Source organism: Danio rerio, chromosome 7 (assembly GCF_049306965.1).
Source record: "Danio rerio strain Tuebingen ecotype United States chromosome 7, GRCz12tu, whole genome shotgun sequence".
Taxonomy (NCBI): Eukaryota; Metazoa; Chordata; class Actinopteri; order Cypriniformes; family Danionidae; genus Danio; species Danio rerio.
In genome coordinates, this window is record NC_133182.1 from 78,137,730 (window position 1) to 78,153,970 (window position 16,241).

Consider the following 16,241-nt stretch of genomic DNA (forward strand, 5'->3'; position numbering starts at 1 on the left):
TTTACTGGCCACTTTACTTGGTACACCTTACTAGTACCGGGTTGGACCCACTTTTCCCTTCAGAACTGCCTTAGCTCCTAGTGGCATAAATTCAACAAGATACTGGAAATATTCTTCAAAGATTTTGGCTCATATTGACATGATATTATCACGCAGTTGCACCCAGGAGTGGCACTCAGTGTGGTCTTCTGCTGCTGTAGCCCATCCGCCTCAAGGTTGGACGTGTTCAGAAATACTCGTCTGCAGACCTCAGTTGTAACGAGAGACTGGAACCAGTCTGGCCATTCTCCTCTGACCTCTGGCATCAACAAGGCATTTGCGCCTTCTGCGTCAAGTGACCGGCGTAACCACTGGCACATACAACGCGCTGAGCCGTGCATTCTTCTGCGCGCTGTCTCTGTTGGTCTGCATTACCACTTCCGAAACGCTAGTTGGCAGTAAGGTGTTTATGTTCCACTGTGTCGAGTTTCTTCGCTGGTATTTAGTTTTTTCTGAACGCTTCCTAAATGTACAAGTGGCTCAAACTCGCTCATTTTGAGTCAGCAACCGGCGGATGTGCAACAACTTTAACTATGAGGTAAACACAAAACAAAACTTTCCACCTGGAGCTCCTTCACGGGACTCCACACTTGTAAACAATCGCTCCATCGGGCTCGCGCCGCTCGCATGGCTCTTGGTGCCTCCCAGACTTATCAGCGCTACCAAGCCGACCAATCACAGAGCTTGCGCTACACGTCGGTGCGACGTATAGTTACATTTTACGACTAGGAGTCGCCAATGGAAATAAAACAAACACACACAAGAAATACAAGTACGCCAGTCATTAAGTGGGCGCGGACCAACGCACATTCTCACGTTAATTCCATCGTTTGTAAATCCAAACATGAGTGTGAAACCTGGCATATGCAGCATTGATACATGAGGCTCCAGATCTATGGGATGTTGCATAGATTTTGACAATTTTGTTTTGTTTGCAGATCTTGACGTTTGAGACCAAGAATCCAGTGGAGCTAGCCGAGCGTCTCCGAGCCGTCTGTGGAAACCAGAGCAACGCTTATGCACGCCTTTTGGAGTATCGTCTGAATGCACTGCGTGGCCTGTGGGGGGCGCAGCGTCAGCTGGCCCTGGAGGAGCAGCAGGATCATGACGGGGTTGTGTCAGCCAGCGGCGGAGGGTCCGACGAGGAGACACTGGCCCTACTCAAACGACAGGGTTTACTGCAACCCCAACACCACCACCATCCACACCACCCTCCGATGGCCAGCGGCTCAGAGCAGGCACCATTCACCTCCCGTGTGGGCCTGCTGTTGGTTTTCCCACTGCTGCAGTCGCAAACTCGGCACGACCCTGCGCTGTGCGGCGTCACAGCGGAGGTGTTGCTCGCATGTCTGCGGGACTGCCAGCCACTCAGCCTGGGGAAGGAGCCCGCCGACTGTCTTAATGGCCTGGAGAGGTTGCTGTGCTCCTGGTTGGAGGAGACGGAGGGTTCGGCACCAATGAGGCCACTGCTCACCCAACAGCAGAGACAGAACGCAGCTGCGGCGCTAGTGGCTCTGGCATGTGCAAGGTGAGTGCTGAATATCGGATATTCATTTTTTTATTGTAATTAAAGCTGAACTAATTAATTAGACTTGCATTGACATTGCTAATAGTATTCTTAGTAGGTGTTTTGTATGACAAATTTGCAATCAACGCCATTCTTGCTTGAAGAAGATATCCAAATAGGCTGTTCACATATTACGTCTTTGGGTGGTTCGTTATTGCAAATGAAGACAATCAACAAGTGGGCGTAGCAAACTTCGCACTTTACTAACGCTTTAGACATTTATGCGAACAATCCTGTAAACAACAATGGAGGACAAACCACAGATTCTGTTCTTCCCTTTGGCATGGGACTGTTTGTCAGAAGAGCTTTATTCTAGCTTATGTCGATCACGGTTCTTTGTTATTTTTACGGTGTCGTGTTTTGGCTGTATATAAAAACTGCATTTCATGTGTTGTCTAGTAATGGCTGCTTTCGAAGCACTTTGAAACCTTTATGAAGATTTTGCTTTGAATCAGTCCTCCAAAGTGCATATCAGATTTGAATAGATAGTGGTTCAAAATATGTCAACCCAGGCTCATTCTGGAAACGTAGTCCCGCGGACGTTTCTGGAGACCGCGTATTACATGGCCTGAAATACGTTTGGCTGCATTTCATTTTTTAAGCGAACACTATGTGGCGGTGTGACGCTGTTCCCTTCCGTGCTTGCCAGCTGATCGCTTACCTCCATGTGGAGAGCTTTCCCGCCGCAACCAGTGTGTCCGGTTAGCTCGTCGTGTACGTTGGCGGACTTGATGATGCAGAGAGGAGCTAACGACGACGACCGGGTTCGAGTCCGGGGAGGATTGGTTCCAGAAATCGTGTAAGACAAAAACAGAATCCAAAAAATAAAGTTAACAAGTGAACAACAGGCTGAGCATGTGGTCAAATCCGAAAACTTTGTCAATATCAGACGAGGGCTTTTGTTTTTCATGACGGCTTTTTTTTTTGTAAATTGTTGGTTGGGTTTTAGGGAAGTAAGCGGGGGGCAGGTCAATCGGTAAAACTGCTTGAGTTTAGGGAAGGAGGAGGAGGGTGGGTCGGCCGATTGGCCGGTCGCACAGTCAATCATTCAGCCAGTCGGACGGACAGTCGTTCGACTGCAGCCTCTTGTGGGTTTATGTGAGAACAGCGCTCGCGAGAGACGTTCCACATGCGAAAAAAGCACTCACAGCAGCCTCTCGCGGAATCGCGAAAACAAAAACTACACAAATGCGTACCACCCGGGAATGTATTTGTGCAGTTTTTGTTTTCGCGTATCCGAGAGAGGCCGCTGTGCGCGCCCGCGCTGTTCTCGCGTAAAAAGCCGCCGGAGGCTGCTGTCGAGCGACCGTCTGTGTGACCGACTAACTGACTAAATGAATGACTGAACGATTGACTGGGCGGCCGGCCAATCGGGCGACACAGCCACCCTCCTCCTCCTCCTTCTTCCCTAAACCCAAGCGACGATTTACAAAAGCCGTCCAGAAAAAGAAAAGCCCTCGTTTTCAGATTTCACCGCATTCTCGCCCCGTTATGAACTTGTTCGCTTTATTTTTTGTATTCTGTTTTTTGTCCTACCTGATTTCTGGAACCGCACTTCTCCAGACTTGTACCTGGCCGGCTCCTCCTCCTCCGGGCCTTAGCTCCGCCGACGTAATACAACGAGCTAACCGGACAAACTGGTTGCGGCGGGAAAGCCCTCCACACTGAGGAGGTGAGCCGTCAGCTGGCGAGCGCAAAGAGGAGCGGCGTCACACCGTCCCGTAGCGTTCGCTTGAAAAAACAAAATGCAGCCATATGCACCTCCGGCCACGTAAATCGCGGTCTCTAGAAACGTCCGCAGGGCTACGTTTTTAGAATGACCTTTGGTTGCGGATTTTGCGGTCTCCAGAAAGCAGAAAGCAGTTTGAGTCCTCTGCCGTACAGTATTGATAGAGTATATTTAGACCTATTAACAGAATCTAATGAAGACCTAAAATAGTCATGTACTGTGAATAATCATCTGGGAATGGTACTTTTAATGTGTCTTGGCCTCTGTTAACTAATCTATCGATCCAGTCACTCACTAGATGTCAGAGACTAATTGCACTTTACACCTTGTACTAAAATGTGTTGTTGCATGATTCGTCTGAGTTTCTCTTTTGATGTTTTTCAATCGCTAAATTCCACTGTGTGTGTTTTCAGGGGCTCCCTCAAAACCTTCATCCACACGGTCCACCTGCTGCAGAAACAAACAGACCTGGGTCAGCTTCCTGTGGCTGATGTTCTCTATCGGTGAGATGGGACAATTTGAAGACATTCAGTTCAATTCAACTTTATTTCTATAGCGCTTTTTACGATTTAGATCAGGGATTCCAATCCTAATTAAACACACCTGATCAGACTAATCGAGTCCCTCAGGCTTGTTTGAAACCTACAGGTAAGGTATGTTGGAGCAGGGTTGGAACTAAACTGTGCAGGGCTGCGGCCTTCCAGGAATTGAGTTTGTCTATTGGCCATCGGCAATGGATGATGGCATCGTCTATCGGCCCAACCCTAATGACAACAATATATTTTTTGACACTATGAAATAAACGTTGGTCCCGTTGGAGCATTAATGGGGAACATAATGAAACAATAGACGTTTTATATCAAGCATATACAGTTGAAGTTAAAATTATTGGCCCTTCTGTCAATTCTTTTTCAAATATTTCCCAAATAATGTTGAACAGAGCAATGACATTTTCACAGTAATTCCTATAATGTTTTTTCTTCTGGAGAAAGTCTCATTTGTTTTATTTCAGCTAGAATAAAAGCAGTTCGTAAATTTTTTAAAAGCATTTTAAGGTCAATATTATTAGCCCCCTTAAGCAATATTAGTTTTGGATTGTCTCCAGAACAAACCACTGTTATACAATGACTGACCTAATTACCCTAACTTTACCCTAATCACCCTAGTTAAGCCTTTAAATGTCACTTTAATCTGAATACTAGTGTCTTGAAGAATATCCAGTCTAATATTATGTGCTGTCATCATGACAAAGAGAAAATAAATCAGTATTAGAAATGAGTTATTAAAACTATTATGTGCAGAAATGTGTTGAAGAAATCGTCGTTAAACAGAAATAGGGGGAAAAAACACAGGAGGGTGAATAGTTCTGACTTTTATATGTATTGCACAGCCATAATTGCCCTGCAGATAGACTCGGATACTGATATAGAATTAAAATGAGCAATTATGTAACTAATTTATTGTTAAAATCTGTTGAACACACACCGGCAATGCTTTTTAAACTCTTCAAACATCAATTAATTCTGAGACATGCATGCAGGATCATCAAGATTGAATCTTTTGAGTAAGAGAGTTTTTCTTCACTGTACTCCAGACTGCTGCTTCTTGAAGGAGGTCCAGGTTCGCCCTCATGTCTGCTGGGGGGGAAACATATTGTGTCGTGGGGCTTTGAGGACATGCTGCCCACACCAGAGAGCAGCGCCGCAGGAGCCGACAGTAAAGGTGAGCACATGAGGAATGACACGTAACATTGGTTACATTGTATTTAATGGAATCCGTATATAATATGATGACCAGTTTGATACAAGGTAACAGTTTAAATTGGTCCATTAGTTAATAATAATAATTCCTTATATTTATATAGCGCTTTTCTGGACACTCAATATTATTATTTTCTCTGGCACCCGAACAAAATGTAAAATATAACCCACTTGTGGTTAAGGTAGGGCCGCTGTTACAAAGTGCAAAATAGTGGAGGTTAGGGCTGCTCGATTTTGAGAAAAATCATAATCACGATTATTTTGGTCATAATTGTAATCACGATTATTCAAAACAATTACTGTTGAAGTCAAAATTATTCAACCCAAGCTCATTCTGGAAACGTAGCCCCGCGGACGTTTCTGGAGACCGAGATTTACGTGGCCGGAGGTACGTAAAGGCCGGTTTTGTTTTTTTTCGAGCGAACGCTCCGGGTTGGTGTGGCGCCGCTCCGCCCCTCCTCTTCACGCTCGCCGGCCGACGGATTGCCTCCGAGTGGAGGGCTTTCCCCATGCAATCAGTTTGTCCGCCTAGCTCACAGCGTTGCGTCGGCGGAGAGGAGGCCCCGGAGAAGGAGGAGGAGCCGGAGCCGGCCGCGGTGGACGACGACCGGGATCGAGTCCGGGGAACGGCGGGTTCCGGAAATCAGGTAAAACAAAAAACGGAATCCAGAAAATAAGGGCGAGAACGCGGCGGAATCCGAAAGCGCGGTCGAAATCGAAGATGAGGGCTTTTGCTTTTTTTTTTTTTTTTTTTTTCTTTTCGTGCGAAAATGGCTCCCGAGAGGCGCCCGCCTGAGACGCGAAAAAGCGCGCACAGCGGCCTCTCGCGGATCCGCGAAAACAAAAAACCGCTCGAATACGTACCTCCCGGGACGTAAATCGCGGTCCGCAGAAACGTCCGCGGGGCTACGTTTCCACAATGAGCCCGGGTTGGGTTTTTCATAATCGTTTGAAGCCAAAATCGAAATCGGATTTTCGATTAATTGCACAGCCCTAGTCGAGGTGATTCCAGTTTCACTTTCATTCAATGAAGAAGCTGATGCACCGAGGCCAGATGAATTTCACTTTTCTTTCATAAAGTTCATTAAGTGCCATGTCAGGGGGTGATTTTGCGTGTTCACTCTGCTCAGCGCTGATGAAAATGACCTGGGTTTGAATGCAGAAAAATGTCTCGATAAACACACATAGCTGATAAGCAATAAAGCGTATTTGGCCTGCTGTCCCAGGAGAGATTAGAAGGGCGAGAGGGGAGTTTGAGCTCAGGTAGGTCTCGAGAACTCCCCTGCTTGTCGCCGTGAGAAGTGTAAACTAAGGTTGTATTGGGTGATGATTTGTTTTAGTCGATTTGCTATGCTTTGTGTTTTTGGACAGTGGGAGGAAACCGGGGAACCCGGGGGAAACCCACGCCAACACGTGGAGAACATGTAAACTCCGCACAGAAACACCAACCGGCCCGATAGGTTGGACCAGCGGTGTTCTTGCTGTGAGGCAACAGTGCTAGCCACTGGGCCACCGTGTCGCCCTATCAGAAAAGGGGGAGGATGTAGGGGTGGAAAGGGGGAGAGCTTCAAGATGAAGATAACTGGAGTGAAAAACTCAGATTATTTTTATACTTCCATAATCATCTAATAGGGCAGATTACGGAGCTAATAATGAGCTAGCCGTGTTGATCATAAGCACCTCTCGAAATTAGTTTATGAATAAACCACACTAAAAAATTAGTTTGAAGAAATGACAAAAATAATTGTACAATGTTAATTTAAAAACAAAAGTGAATTCAAATATCTTATTCAGCATTATGTGTGATTTATTAATTGATCAAGAAATTAAAAATGAAACCCAAAGTCGTTCGAACTGAAAGCTAAAGGAATTTGAGAATGTACGATGTCGCCATGATTTCCCCCTGTGTGTTTTGCCTGTCTCAGACACAGATCTGGGCCGCAGCCTGGCCACAGATGGATTCTATCTCTACACCACGAGCTCTTTTGGGAAGGGTTTGAGCAAGCTGGGCTCCGGGCAGCACGGGACGCTGAGGTAACTCTAAAAGCCCACACAGCCCTTCACCTCCTGCTCTCCTGTTTGTGCCAGTGACCTCCAGGCCGCTATTGTGCTCTTTCTACAGCTCCTGCTTTGTTCTGCTGCTTTTCTCATTTCTGCTCTGTGAGCAACTACGTTTGTTAGACGTGTGGACTCTGTGACTTTTTGCTGTGAACTTTGTTTCATTGCTGTGTTAAAGGTTGTCAACTTGCACTTCTTCTTTCCTATCTATCTATCTATCTATCTATCTATCTATCTATCTATCTATCTATCTATCTATCTATCTATCTATCTATCTATCTATCTATCTATCTATCTATCTATCTATCTATCTATCTATCTATCTATCTATCTGCCTGCCTGCCTACCTACCTATCATTCATTAATTCATTTGACATAATATCTGTCCATTCATTCATTCATTCATTCATTCATTCATTCATTCATTCATTCATTCATTCATTCATTCATTCATTTGTCATCATACCCATCCATCCATTCATCTATTTATTCAGTCATTCAATTGTCTTGATATCTATCTATATATCTTTTCATATATCTAATCATTCATTCATTCATTCATTTGTCATCATACCCATCCATCCATTCATCTATTTATTCAGTCATTCAATTGTCTTGATATCTATCTATATATCTTTTCATATATCTAATCATTTATCCATACATTCATTTGTCATCATATCCATCCATCCATTCATCTCTTTAATCAATCATTCAATTGTCATGATATCTATCTATATATCTCGTCATATATCTAATTATACATCCATTTATTAATTTGTCATCATATCTATCCATCCATTAATTTATTCATTTGTCATCATATTCATTCATTCATTCATTCATTTAATTGTCATCATATCTATCCATCCATTTATTCACTAATTTGTCATATCTATCTATTCATTTGTTCATTCAGTCATTCATTTGTCATATCTATCTGTTATGTATTCATTCATTCATCCATTCATTCATTTATTTGTCATGATATCTATCTATTCATTCATTCGTCGTCAAAGGTCTAATCATTTATCCATTCTTTCATTTGTCTTCATATCTATCCATTCATTCATTTGTCATCATATTATCTATATATCTATTCATTCATTCATTCATTCATTCATTCATTCATTCATTCATTCATTCATTTTTCTTTATATCTATCTATCTATCTATCTATCTATCTATCTATCTATCTATCTATCTATCTATCTATCTATCTATCTATCTATCTATCTATCTATCTATCTATCTATTCATTCATTCATTCATTCATTCATTTGTCATCATATCTCCGAATTCATTCATACATTTATCATACAATCATACAAATATATATCCGTTCGTTCATCTGTTCCTTAATTTCTTTGATCATATCTATCTATTCACTCATTCATTGATTCATCATCATATTCATTCATTCATTCATTCATTCATTCATTCATTCATTCATTCATTCATTCATTCATTCATTCATTCATTCATTCAATTATTCATTCATGTCATCAAAATTATTCATTCATTCATTCATTCATTTGTCATCATATCCATTCATTCATTCAACGATTCATTCATTCATCATCATATCCATCCATCCATACATCTAAGTTTGCGTGGGCCTAATTTCAAGTGGTGCTCGCTGCAGAGCCATTTGAGGAGAGGTGAGCTCCAGAGAGGGGGAGCTTAAGCTTGAGCTCCACCTTTTTTGCACTTCTTCTACGAGTGATGTCACTGGGGGTAGGGTTAGGGGTGGGGTTGGTGTACGCATTAAAACAGCTTACAGGAGGAGGAGCGACAGCTCATGCTCCCCCTCTCTGGAGCTCACCTCTCCTCAAATGGCTCTGCAGCGAGCACCCTCCCTAATTTTGACATACCTGTGAGTTAAAGGGTTCGTTCATCCAAAAAATATTAAAGGGCTATATGCACGGCTAGTTTTCCAGCCACTGATAAACTTCCGGTGAAAGGTTGACTATTTTGAATTTCACAAGGTTCCTTTTACAGCATTGATAGTGTAATTAAAATATAGTGTGTTGAATTGACGTAAGCAAAAGCAAAAAGATTCCAATGGCTGTGCCCGCTCGTACGTCAAGAATAAGGTCAATACTGTACTCAAAACCTATAACTTGTGTGTTTTTGACCTCCTCGCAGGGGTTTTGTGTACTGTCGTAATGAGGAGATGGAGGCGGGCTGGGTGGCTCACAGCAGTGGATTTCTGCTCCACCGTCCTGCATCATTTGACACTAAACCTCATCAGCTGTGCCACGTCATCGACCCGTTCACACTGCAGGTACGACCTCCTTATATCAGACGATCATCCGTACTGTTGCACTTTCAAAATATGCACCGCAAGTGTTTTCTATTATTATCTCCTCACTCGTCTGTTGTGTCTGTGATGAAGGTTTCTCAGGTGTTAGCGATGCCCGTTCATCATTTCCCAGTGGGCAGCTGCCTGACCACGCTGCGTCTGTGTTCTGACGGCACATACTTGTATTGGGTTTGGTCTCCGGTCAGCATCAACGAGAAAACGCAGAAAGGCCACTCTGTCTTCATGGACGTCTTCCAGTTAACGGTAGGAACTTTACTTTTGGAAGACTAGCATCGAAAGTGTGTTTAACGTGACCTCTTTAGCACCAACCAACAGCTTGAACTTTTCTTGAATTATGTCAAGCATCTTTCAGCAATTCTTAGAGTTCTTACTTAGATTTAGCATGTTACATCTTTCTTTTTCTCTCCAGGTGAATCTCATACTGCCTATAATATTGCCTAATGTATATAATATTCAGGTCTGGACTCTCCAAATAAGACTTCATTACATTAGCAAAATGTTTTGGATCATTATCATGCCGGAAATTAAAACTATTACAACTGAGCTGCTTTCTAGTAGGAATTACGTGATGAATTAAAACCTGTCTGTGCTATTTAGCGTTCACAATCCCATCAATTCAGGCAATATTGACGGCAGAAATGCAGAACAAACCAAGACTCCACTTCATCACTTCATTCATTTAATTTAATTTAATTTAATTTAATTTAATTTAATTTAATTTAATTTAATTTAATTTAATTTAATTTAATTTGATTTAATTTAATTTAATTTAATTTAAGTTAATTTTTAACATAATTTAATTTTTATTAATTATTATTTTTAATTAATTAAATTAAATTAAATTAAATTTTATTATTTTATTTTATTTAATTTTATTTAATTAATTAACTTATTTTTATTTAACTTTATTTAATTTTATTTAATTATTTAATTGAATTTTTTAATTTAATTTTATTTAATTTTTAACATAATTACATTTTTATTAATTATTATTTTAATACATTTTTTATAATACATTTTCTTATAATCCTGAACGATTGTAGCATGTCAGACTGCACGAACATGGCTCCCATTTCACACTGTAAGATCTGAACGACAATGAAACCGCGCCAAACACGAAAGAAAGCGCCCCTAGAGTTTGACGTCATCCACCCGTGACACTTTCACTCTTCTGCGTTTTGAATTGATTCTTCACATCAACCGTAAACAATCTGTAGCAGCAATTTTGCACACAGCGTGTCTCAATTATAAAACCAGGAAGAAAAAAAACAGTTTGGACGTTTCCCCTCGGTCATTTGAATTGTCGCGTGAATTGCGTCATCAAATTTTGAGCTGCTATTGGTTCCTGGATTGACGCTCATCGCAGCTGTTGTCATGCTGCAGGAAAGTGTCTGAAATCTTCTGACATTGCCAGAACTTCATGGGAGGAAAAATCTGATCCAACGGGCACTAAGAGGCTGTCTGTGAACATGTCAAACCAACGATCAAAGATCACCGATTTTAGCCTAGGATTTCAGGAGTCTTTTAGGATTTTCCAAATTTGTCTCGGATGACAAAATCATGGCTGAAATCTCACAGTGTGAGCAGGGCATATGTCTTTCATATGTCTTAAACAATTAGACCCCGAGAAATCCAACTAGATCCATTATATTCCCGGTTGTATTTTAATAAAGAGTATGATAAGTAATATATAATGTCATTATACCTTCACTAAAACAACAAATGTAACCGTGTGCCTTTATACACAGTACTGTATATCTCAATATGAATAGAGTTTCCTCAGATGACTTGAATAGCTCTGTTGATAGTTTTCACATGACTAACTTCAGTGACCCCTCGCTTGTTTGTTGATGTTTTGCAGAGTGAGTCCGGTGTGTGTGTGGCCAGTCCTGTACAAGACCGGGTGATCCTGTTGCGAAAGGAAGGCGAGTCGTCCAAGTGCTTGAATGAGTTGCTCCTCAGCCGAATGTCGCGCTTCCGAGCCTCGCACTCGTCCACACTGGCGGCTCTCACCGGCTCCGCCATCACCAACCCTGTCAAAGAGGAGCAATCGGGTATTTGATCAAGACTATTGCATGCTTTCTTTATGTACAACCCCATATTAGGAATAAGTTAATGGAAAACGCAACAAAAAAAAAGAAAGTCAAGATTTCTAAATTTACTTAGACTTTTCTTTCATTGCAGACGATACAACGAACATTATTTAATGTGTTCCTCATGGTTTTAACACATATTCCAGTTTTGGTTCTTGCATCACATTTTAGAAAAGTTGTATCAGTAAAGCATTTTCCACTTTGTAATGTTGCCGTTCCTTTTCACAACACTTAGAAGACGTTTAGGCACCGAAGACACCAAGTGATCAAGTGTTTCAGGTGTAATTTTGTCCCATTCTTCTTGCAAGCAAGTCTTAAGTTGGGCAACAGGTCTTCGTTGTCATATTTTGTGCTTTGAAATGCACCACACATTCTCTATCGGAGACAGGTCGGGACTGCAGGCAGGCCAGTCAAGTACCAAGGGTCTGTTCTTCGTACGTGGATTACTCAATTAGCCGGATTTGGTTATTGACGATTTGACACGATCCAGGATTGTTTCGTACTTCAAAACTCATCCGAGACTTGTTGTCATAGCAGCAGTTCTGGTAGCTCAAACCTGCTTGGGAGCAGGTTTATTTCATGTAAACAGGATTAGATCGGGTCATTTCAAGCAAAGGTAATACTGAAAGAATGGACCGAATGCTGATATTTTCTTAAAGTAGTAAACTATAGTTTATATACACTTGGAAAAATAGATAAATGGTTTTAAAAAATTCTATATACATTTATAGTTTATAATCATTTGTAATATTTAATATTAAATAATTAATAATATTTATGTTTATATACATATAAGTTTTGAAAAATATATAAATAAAACTTCTCAAAGAGAACATTTATTAATATTGACTTTTTAGATACAAACGTGTACTATTTTAAGAGACCAACCAGCTTTACAATTTGTGTATGATAATAGACACAATAGGCACAATATTCAACTGTTTTTGTTTGTTTGTTGTTTCATTCATTCATTCATTTTCTTGTCGGCTTAGTCCCTTTATTAATCTGGGGTCGCCACAGCGGAATGAACCGCCAACTTATCCAGCACATATTTTACGCAGTGGAGGCCCTTCTAGCTGCAACCCATCTCCAGGAATGTTTGTTGTTTAAAGGAATGATAATTTATGCAGTCATGCACCTGTTTTGACAGCTAATATGACGGTAATTTGATGCTTTGCAGAAGTTGCAGACACCTTTACTGATATCAAAATGCTTTTTCGGTGCAAAATTAATTTAAAGAAAATCAAGAAACTTGATTTGGCCTAAGCTATTATAACAAAAAAAATCCGCACAAAAATGTAAAACTAAATAAAATCGTTAAATTCTCTTGACACATGAAAGTGTAAAGCCTGCAGCCCTCAACAAATGTGGAAAGTGTATTGCGTATCATATTAAACAAACCGTTTACTGTGAATTTTATGTAACTTTGCTCACATGGATAATTGAATATTAATCAGGTGATGTCATTACGCTGCTGCGCCGTCAGCCAATCGTGATTTCGAGGATCAGTTCATCCAGACATTTTAATCTGATTCACAAACTTGTTTGAAGAACCAAATTAGCCAGAAATCAAAGATTAAAAAATCCAGGATCTGTCATATCATCTTAGATCATTTAATGCCGAGTTCAGACTGCAGGATTTTCAAAGTAGTCGTGTCACAGATGTTTTCACACTGCTTGACTATCTGGGCTGGCGTTTCGTCGCTGCTTTGTTTACACTGCAAGATGTATTGGTGACAGGGACTTTCACATTGCATGACTTTACTATAGGAAGAATCGCCGACAACTTCGTCCAAACTACGTCTCACAGCCAAAAACATGTCGTATATCTTTTGTTATTGACTACATAATGAGAAAAAAGCCTTTAATGGGGTAGAACATGTACATGTTTGCTCACCTGGATTTAAAGGGAATTAGTCATTTCTCCTCAACGTTGATAATAAACTAATTTCTTTCTGTGTGAAGCGTCAAACAGACACGGGTGCTCCTTTCAAACCTCCACTAGTTTTTCCTCCATTTCGTGGATCCTAATAAACCGAAAAAGAGCGCTTTTACCTTCTCCCCCAGCCTCCCGCTGGCCTGCAGCAGGTATACTCACACGCACACACAAGTGAATGCCGCTCTCTCATTGGCTGTAGGCGATCGCTGATGTTATTTTCAGTCAAAACTCAATTCACACGGCATGATTTGAATCGCCGACAGCTCCAGATATTCAGCACGCCAAATATCTCACAGGCATCAGCGACTCATCGGCGATTCTCTCAGATCGTGTCTTTGATAGTTCATACTGTGTGATTGTCACTCACGTGCACGAGCAGCGATTTGCCTGTGATTTCAGGCATTTATCAGCGATTTCTCAAAACCTGTCGGCGAGCCAAAATCAGGGCTAAATCACGCAGTCTGAACTAGGCATAAGCGAGGTACGAAGAACGGACCCCTGGTTCTTGGTCTGTTAAACATCACTTTGAAACTATTATAAAAATAAGGCAAATTTCATAGGAATGTGAATATTTCTGACTTTAAACTGTACATGATTTGCCACATTGTAAAATGCTGTAAAAAAGCACCTGTAAACGTGCTTAAATTGAACAGTTGAAAAGCCGTGTGAAGCCCTGATGTTCTGAACTGCGGTTACTGAAGTTGATCTTGCAGTGTTGATGATGGTCTCTTATGTTTCAGTGGTCAACACAAGCTGTGGTCTGTCCATCAAAACACTGAGGAAGACACCCATGTATGTGTGCGGGACGTCCCTGGTGATGCTGGTGCCGACTCCAGGTGTTGCTGGGAGCTCCGCCACGCGCTCGCTGTTCGGGGGATCCAGTGGCCTTTCTTCTCTCAAGAGTAAGACAACACTTCTCTTCCTCTGTGCATAGCAGTAGTTGGAACACTCTCACATGACTTGACTCAGGTCTGACTTAAGTCTCAAAGTTTTGACTTGAGACTTGCTTGACAAAAATTCAATAAAGACTTGACTTGATTATCCTAACTCGAGTCCTGACTCAGACTTGAGTTAAATGACTTGAAATAATTTGTTGTTGTTTAATAGATAACCTTTTGTTAAGCATAAAGGCTGCGTCATATTGGAAAAAATATTCTTTTTTGTAAAGAATTCATAATTTTACATTTAGAAATAAACAATGATTTATGATTTTCTGGGAAGTCAAACAGTATTCAGAAAAAGAAATTAAATAATCACTGTATAACATAATAATAATAATAATAATAATGGTGACAATAATAATAATAATGGTAATAACAATAATGATAGTAGTAATAACAAAATGAATAATCATAATAACAATAATAATGGTAATAATAATAATAATAACAATAATAATAATCATACCAATAATAATAATAAAAACAACAACAACAATAATAATAATAACAACAATAATAATAATAATACCAATAATAATAACAATAATAATAATAACAACAACAACAATAATAATAATAATAATAATAATAATAACAATAATAATAATAATGACAACAACAATAATAATAATGACAACAACAATAATAATAATAACAACAACAATAATAATTAATAATAATAATAACAACAAAATAATAATAATAACTATAATAATAATAACAACAACAATAATAATTAATAATAATAATAACAACAAAATAATAATAATAACTATAATAATAATAACAACAACAATAATAATAATAATAATAATAATAATAATAACAATAATATTAATAATAATACCAATAATAATAACAATAATAATAATAATAATAACAATAATATTAATACTAATGACAATAATAATAATAATAATAATAATAATAATATCAACAATAATAATATTAACAACAATAATTATTAATAATAATAACAATAATAATAATAATAACAACAATAATAATAATAATAATAATAATAATAATAATAATAATAATAACAATTCTTTATTCTGCTGTGGCGACCCCTGATAAATCAGAGACTAAGCTGAAGGAAAATGAATGAATGAGTTTAATGCATAGTATATGCACTATATAGTTGCATTCTCAAGCTCTTGTAAGCATTCTCTGTCAACATCTTGCGTTTTCTTCTCCAGTCTTGGCCTCTAGTTTGGTGTTTAACCTGGCGGACGGTCAGTTCAGCAATCGCGTGGATCTGGTCGACGCTCCGGGAAGTTCTCTGGGTCGTGGAGCTCAGGTTGCAGGACTCGGTGAGAATAAAACATTTAAACTCATCGAGATCATTTCACTCGGAAACACTGGGATACAAGCTGCTTTTACTTAAAGATCAACTAATATGCTTGTTACTGGGTAAATTAATGCAGCTTTGCTGGTATTTTGCATTAGTCTTAAAACTTAAAAGTGTTAGAAGTTGATCAATTATAATTGCAGGTGTACAAATGAAATCAAAACTAGCCATATTGATTCTGCTAGCTTACATTGCTAATTTTGTGATGAACGATTCATCTGTGCAAGAAAAAAAATGCACTTCATGTTTGTTTTAATTAAGTGTTTGTTTTGTTAATTTAATCAAAGTTACATTTTCAGATTAGGTCTGTCTAGTCTACGTCTGTCTTAGGTTTGTTTAGGTATTGGGCGTGGCTAACATACTTAACCACGCCCCTACAGCTGTCAGTTTTGACAACAAACAGAAATGGTGAGGAGAAGGGCTTTGATAGGGGTTAAA

General features: G+C 39.7%; 1 protein-coding gene across 2 annotated transcripts in view; it reads left to right on the forward strand.

Moving 5' to 3' along the window:
- hectd4 (HECT domain E3 ubiquitin protein ligase 4) overlaps positions 1–16,241 on the forward strand; it is a 110,554-nt gene that overhangs the window by 3,582 nt on the left and 90,731 nt on the right. For both annotated transcript variants that reach the window (XM_009303668.5, XM_009303669.5), the window contains exons 2-10: positions 978–1,567; positions 3,749–3,838; positions 4,930–5,057; positions 7,021–7,129; positions 9,302–9,440; positions 9,552–9,722; positions 11,341–11,533; positions 14,252–14,413; positions 15,652–15,765. In XM_009303668.5, coding sequence (XP_009301943.1) covers positions 978–1,567; positions 3,749–3,838; positions 4,930–5,057; positions 7,021–7,129; positions 9,302–9,440; positions 9,552–9,722; positions 11,341–11,533; positions 14,252–14,413; positions 15,652–15,765 — 1,696 coding nt within the window. The remainder of the gene's footprint in view (positions 1–977; positions 1,568–3,748; positions 3,839–4,929; positions 5,058–7,020; positions 7,130–9,301; positions 9,441–9,551; positions 9,723–11,340; positions 11,534–14,251; positions 14,414–15,651; positions 15,766–16,241) is intronic.